The sequence below is a fragment of the Prionailurus bengalensis genome, chromosome C2 (genome assembly GCF_016509475.1).
Source record: "Prionailurus bengalensis isolate Pbe53 chromosome C2, Fcat_Pben_1.1_paternal_pri, whole genome shotgun sequence".
Taxonomy (NCBI): domain Eukaryota; kingdom Metazoa; phylum Chordata; class Mammalia; order Carnivora; family Felidae; genus Prionailurus; species Prionailurus bengalensis.
In genome coordinates this window covers 125,547,233-125,553,640 of record NC_057350.1, presented here as the reverse complement: position 1 = coordinate 125,553,640, position 6,408 = coordinate 125,547,233, and the positions used below count along the sequence as shown (strand labels likewise).

At 40.1% G+C, this 6,408-nt stretch overlaps 1 protein-coding gene across 1 annotated transcript in view; it reads right to left on the bottom strand.

The window, feature by feature from the left end:
* Positions 1-1,989: 1,989 nt before the first annotated feature.
* The window catches only part of PIK3CB (phosphatidylinositol-4,5-bisphosphate 3-kinase catalytic subunit beta), a 189,748-nt gene continuing 185,329 nt past the window's right edge, over positions 1,990-6,408 (bottom strand). The window contains 1 exon segment of the mRNA XM_043595281.1: positions 1,990-6,375. Within this exon segment, the coding sequence (XP_043451216.1) occupies positions 6,238-6,375 (138 nt within the window). The 3' untranslated portion in view covers positions 1,990-6,237.

Sequence of the window (6,408 nt, the reverse complement as noted above, 5' to 3'; positions counted from 1 at the left end):
TATTGAAATCTTTCCCTTTGGGGCGCCTGGGTCGCTCAGTCAGTTGAGCATCCGACTTCGGCTCAGGTCATGATCTCTCAAGTCAGTGAGTTCAAGTCCCGCATCGGGCTCTGTGCTGACAGCTCAGAGCCTGGAGCCTGCTTCGGATTCTGTGTCTCCCTCTCTCTCTGCCCCTCCCCCACTTGTGCTCTGTCTCTGAAAAATAAATAAATGTAAAAAAAAAAAAACAAAAAAAAAACACTTTCCCTTTGAGATCAGTAAAAAGAGTGAATATTGCTTTTGTTCAACATTTTATGGCAATTTCTAAACAGTGCAGAAGGTCAAGAAAAAGAAAAAATGTTGAAGGGAATTGAAAGGAAGAAATAAAACTTTATTTGCAGGACATATATGCAAACTCAAAGTAAGTTCTACAAATAGAATTAATAAGAATGTTTAGTATGTCTGCTAAATGCAAACATCAATTGTATGTCTACTGATTGCTCCAAAACTTATTAAAAGCTTTACTGAAATACAGGTTGCCTGGTGGTGCATGGGTGGCTCAGTTGGTTAAGCATCGATCGGACTCTTGATTTCGGCTCAGGTCATGGTCCCACAATTTGTGAGACCGAGCCCTGGGTTGGGCTCTGTGCTAACAGTGTGGAATCTGCTTGGGATTCTCTCTCACCTTTTTGCCTCTCCTCTCTCTCTCTCTCTCTCTCTCTCTCTCTCTCTCTCAATAAATATAATACAGGTTGCTGGATTCCATCTCCAGTCTCCAGAGGTTCTGATTCAGCAGGTCTTGTGGAGGGAAGGGAAGTCCTCAAGAATTTGTAGTTGTAAGCAGCTCCCAGGCAATGTGAACACTTCTAGTCAGGGGACCCCATGTGGAAAACCACTGCTATAGATTAGCAACAATGAAACTTAAAATCACTTACCCAGAAATCTAACAAAAGATATATAAGACTACATAGAAAAGTATAAATCATTGTGGACATAAATTAAAGAGGATCTAAATGAAGGATACTCCATTGTCATAGATTGGAAGAGTCAATATTCTGAAAGATGTGAATTTGCCTCAAGCTAATCTACAATTTAATGCAATGCCATTCAAAATTTCCACAGGTTTCTTTTTGTAGATCTCAAGCAGATTCTGAAATATGAATTGAGGCATCATTGATAACTGTGAGGAAAAAGCATGGATACTTAAGAAAGAGTCTCTGAGTCTGAATACTGGCTCCTACTTTGTGACTATGGTGAAATCACCTAATTTTCTGTGCCTCAGTTTTCTCATCTGTAAAGCAGGGAAGAACACGTGTACCCATATGGAGGTTGTTACAAAGATTAAACACATAGTTTAGATGCATGCCTAGCTCACACCACATGCTATGTATGAATATGATAAATAAGTTTAAAAAAATAAAAAGAGGGAGATGAAATCTACTGGGTATCTTCTAGAGTCCAGTAATATCTCCTGCATATATGGACACTGGGGTTATGACAAAAGTGGATCTATAGAACAGTGGGGAAAGGATCCCAATAAAAGAAACTAGGGCAACTTGGTGCCCATATAAGAAAAACACTTCACGCTATATACAAAAAGCAATCTCAGATACATTATAGACCTGAATGGAATAGGTTTTAAAAAAGTTTTTAGAGGATAATCCAGGAGAATATCTTCATGGCCTTACAGGAGGGAAAAACCTGTACAAGGGATATCAATCATAAGGGGAAATAAATTTTACATTAAAATTAAGATCATAGCTATGAGAAGAAACATTGAGAATGAGAAAGTCACATGCTGAGTGGCAAAGAAATTTTCAACATGTGACCGACAAGAGGCTTGCATATGAAACACACACAGAATTTCACATAACAAAAAACAAAAAGCAAAATTAAAAAAAAAAACTCATTAAAACAAACAAGAACTCAAATGGTAGGTATCTAAAATTAATAAATGGACAAAGGAATTAAGCAGGTACTTCACAAAGGAGAAAACCCAATGAACAAAAATATGAAAAAGCAATTTAATCTCATTACCAATCAAGGAATGCAAATTACTTCACCTCACACATTAGAATGGCTAAAAATTTAAAAATATTGGCTAACTGGGTACTGGTGAGAATATGGAACAATAAGAATTAAGTACTGGAGGAAGAATAAAGTTGGCACACCACTTATTTAGCATTACTTAGTCAAAATAAAGATAGGCATAATCCTATGACCAATTAATTTTAATCTTAAGTATATACATTGAAATATATACATCCATGAATCAGCAGATAAACTGTAATTATCATAGCAGCATTATTTAATTGTAATAGCCTCAAACTAGAAACCACCTGTATGTGTCCCAACAGTAGAAAAGATTTATAAATTATAGGATACCTCGAAGATGGAATGTTGTACAGTGATAATGAAGTATGCAACCACTTGGCTGAATCTTCAAAACATAATGTTGAGCAAAAGAAGCCCAACCCACTAAGTAGGCTGCATAACTGTAAAGTAAGGAAATAAGATGATTGCCCTCAAAGAAGAGACAGTGATTACCTTGGCAGAGAGGAGGGGGTCCTGACCAAGAAGGGGGACTGGTAGGGATTCTGAAGTGTTGGTAGTGTTCCTTCTTGACCTATCTGATGGCTATCTGGGTGTCTGCTCTAGAATATGCTAATGCTATTTATATGCCTTATTGCTTTACATACTTTATGTGCCATTTCTCACACTAAAAATAGATACAGAAAAGTAGGGAGTTTCAAAGGGCAGACTTTTCTGAGTGGTAAACCTGGGCTTTATTAAAAGTGGGTTAAAAGTGAGTTCCAAAAATCCATTAGTTACACATTTTAGAGCAGGAATAAACCAGACGGTGATATCGGATACTTTTCCAATCATCAGACAAGGGGATAAAACTGCCACAGATACTGAAAGAGGAAGAGGCTCCAGGATGACATGACTGTTGTTTAGATCCCAGCTGGAGCTGGACAAGTGCAGCATTCTGGAGCGGAGGAAGGAGAAGAAGCAGGGGCAAAAAAACAACTACTGAGCCTGTTAGTGCATCCTGTTTTTCCGCCCACCCAGGACTTTACAACATGCTGTACCTTCCTGCTTAGTCTCACCTATCGCCCCTTCACCTAGCTTCTGTCTGTCCTTGAAGACTCAGCTCAGACGCCCTCTGATCCAAGAGACCTCAGCCCTTGCCTCCTTCTTTTTAAAAGCTGCCCACCCCCCACAGTCAGGGTCACATGGCAGGTACCTCCCTGCTCTCCTTCCCACAGTCCTTCTCCTTCTACAGACAAGTGACCTCTGCATTACAGGCTGCCTGGCAGGTCTGGTGCTGAGAGTCAGGGCCATGGGCTGGACAAGGCAGAACTGAGAATACACTGAAGGACTTCCTCAGTCAGGAGACAGGGATAGAGCTCTGGAAGGGGCTTTCCTTCTCTGAGATTCCTCCCTTTAGTGGCCTTCAAGTAGTAGAAGCAGGGAAAGAAATGAGTTTGCCTCTAAATTGGGACTCAGCATACGTTCCCATTCACCGTCTTAACCTAGCCTCTCGCCACCATACAGGAGTGAGTAGGGCAGTTATTATCAGTCCCATTTTACACACTAGGAAGCTCAAACCCTGAGAAATAAAATACCTTACTCAAGGGTCACAGAGGCAGAGCTGGATTGCAAGTATTGGTCTCTACAGCCCAGAGTCTGCCTATAGATATACTAGGTTAATACTCCGAAATTACCTGTTCAACAAAGCCATCCTTTGTCTTCCCAGACCCAGGCAGACACAGATGCTGCCCTCAAGTATGGAAATGTATAGGGTAAAGCAATGTCTTGGATAAACTTGGGGAAGGACCAAAAGACAAGGAGCCAAAAGTTTTGGGCTAAGATTTATTGTTGACCAGAGCACTAAACAAGCAAGGTAATGGGTAACGAGACCCCATGCAACAAGCTGACCCTGCAGCCCAGACTTCTTGGTTAGCTATCCTCTGCCTTCCACCTCCCCTCTCTGGCTCTGACAGAGCCCCTGAGAATCAGAAATATGCAATTCAGGAAGTATGTGGGGAGCACCTGTTACGAGTGGTTGGCAGCTACAGAGGGCTACTGTGTCATAGTGTCCTGGCTATCTTTGAGGGGCTTATGGCAGAGATGGTGGAGGGGGAGTACAGAGTCATCCTGGGCTCACACCCAGGACTGTTTATTTCTCTTTCTTACTCTTGACATTCACATTCATTGTGAATATATGTATTTTTTAAACCAAGGTTCCGTGTAGGGTGAGGAGACCCCTCTGGAAGCAGTGGGGCCCACTTCCAGCTGGCAACATTCACCAGTCTCCAAACTCCTGACCTGCGACCTAGTGCATGTATTAGTAGACTGCTACCGGACAAAGAGCCTTGAACAAATCTATCCTTCACAGTCTTATTCCTGGAACTCTCACTGAGTTTGGACCAGCCCTGAATGGTCAGTTTAGAGGTCAATCTCCATCCTCGGCTGACTTATTTCTAAGAAACTATGACTTCCCCTGAACATCTGCCCCACGGAAGAGAGCTACGAAGTGGCCACAGTCTGGCCTTGGCTTGGGTACTGAGTAACTGAACAGGCATTCTCCCCAACCTCAGGGTACCTCACAAAGGTATGGAAACTTGATGAGCCTCAGGCACCAACTACGGTCCAAGAGGCTTCCCACACTGCCTGTTGGGGCTGGGAAGCAGAGGTAGAAGTCAGAGAAGAGACCATGAGCCTCAGCCTATTCCTCAGATTGATTTGTCCCTTAACTTGGCCATTTCTTAGAGTCCCAGTGCCAAGATCTAAAGGCCTGTGCTGTCCATAAAGAAGCAGCCCACAAATCCCAAGAGCAGCTGAAACCAGCTCACCCATTTATTTGACTGAGAACATGAAGGAGGACAACAAAATTAAACAATCTTTAATAAAATTCCTATAGAAAACTCAGTCACAGGGCAAATAATCAGTTCTCTTTCTCATGTCACTGAGGATTGAGAGCTCCCAAAAGTCTTTGGAGAAAAAGCAGTAGTTTTGATGGATATTGCCAGTACTCAGAAAGAGCATCCATTTACACATTCAAACCAGTAGTTCTTATTGCACATATTAACATTATTTGCCATCTAGCACCCTAAAGATATGGTACCTCAACAAATAAATTAAAGAATTCCATGTGGCATGAAACCATTTCAATTTGAGCTAATATCCTTGAAAAAATCACATTATTACAAGTTTTAATAAATACAGTAAGAACAGCTGGCATTTTACTAAAATACTGAATTTTAGGTGTGGAGATGATTCCATAAATAGTTTCCTTTTCATTTGCTTTCTGTCTTGGATGCATTTGCTCAAGTATTATGCTCTATGAAATGAACTCTTTCATAGATACCATGTAAAAACTGAAAGTACTATGTGCCTCATTACAGAAGCAACTGGAAGAACTGGATCACATAGTTAACTAAAAAAAGTAACTTAGGAAAAAGCTCTTCTTTTTGTAAAACTTTAAAACACAGACTGAAAAAAAAAAACCAAAGAAATGTCTTTTTATATAGAACTCCCACTAGAAATTTTATAAATATATATGCAACATATATATTATATTTGCCTCACCAGCAGGTCTTCAGCAAGCCTGCTAGAAATGATGCTGTCCTGGTAGATAAATATCAACAAAAGAATTAATGTTTCCATAGATTTAGAGATTTCTTTTGAAAAAAAAAAAAAAACATAATTTCAAATTATGTTATAATTTGTAGTTTACACAATTTAAAAGGGGAAGAAAGATACCTTTCTTTTAAGCTTCATTTGGAAAATAAGAACAACTACCAGTGCCCAGGAGTGGATAAGTTGGCTGAGTGATAACACTTGGTCACAATACAAAAAGAAGTATTTACACCTTTCTGGAAAAGTACCAAATACTTTAAAAAAGAAGAAGAAGAAGAAGAAGAAGAAGAAGAAGAAGAAGAAGAAGAAGAAGACGACGACGACAGAAAACAATCTCTAGTAGCATTCCTCGGCGTGCAAAGTCAGCAGGAAATGATTATCCATAATGTTGAGAGTTTTCATGATGAATCTTGGAAGCATTCAATGAAGCAGAGGGTGGTCATCAGGAACTGTGCAGATTAGGTTCTGTGGGATGCCTTGTTCTTAATTTAAATGAGTTCTAGGATTTCATTCCCTTTAAAACATCTCCGGCAGGGTCATGTTCAATTTAGTGCAAGTGCAAAATGAAAACTAAACAAAACCAACAAATACATTAGGAGCAAAGGCTGATCATTAAGATCTGTAGTCTTTCCGAACTGTGTGGGCCATCCAGTTCACTTTAGTAGTCCAGCTTTCCCTGAGTGCCTCATCAAATTTTTGCTTAAATTGCTTAAGCGCTTCTTCTTCACTCTTTCCTAAGGCAAGAGAGTCCTAAAAATGAAAGGAAAAAAATCTGATCGTATA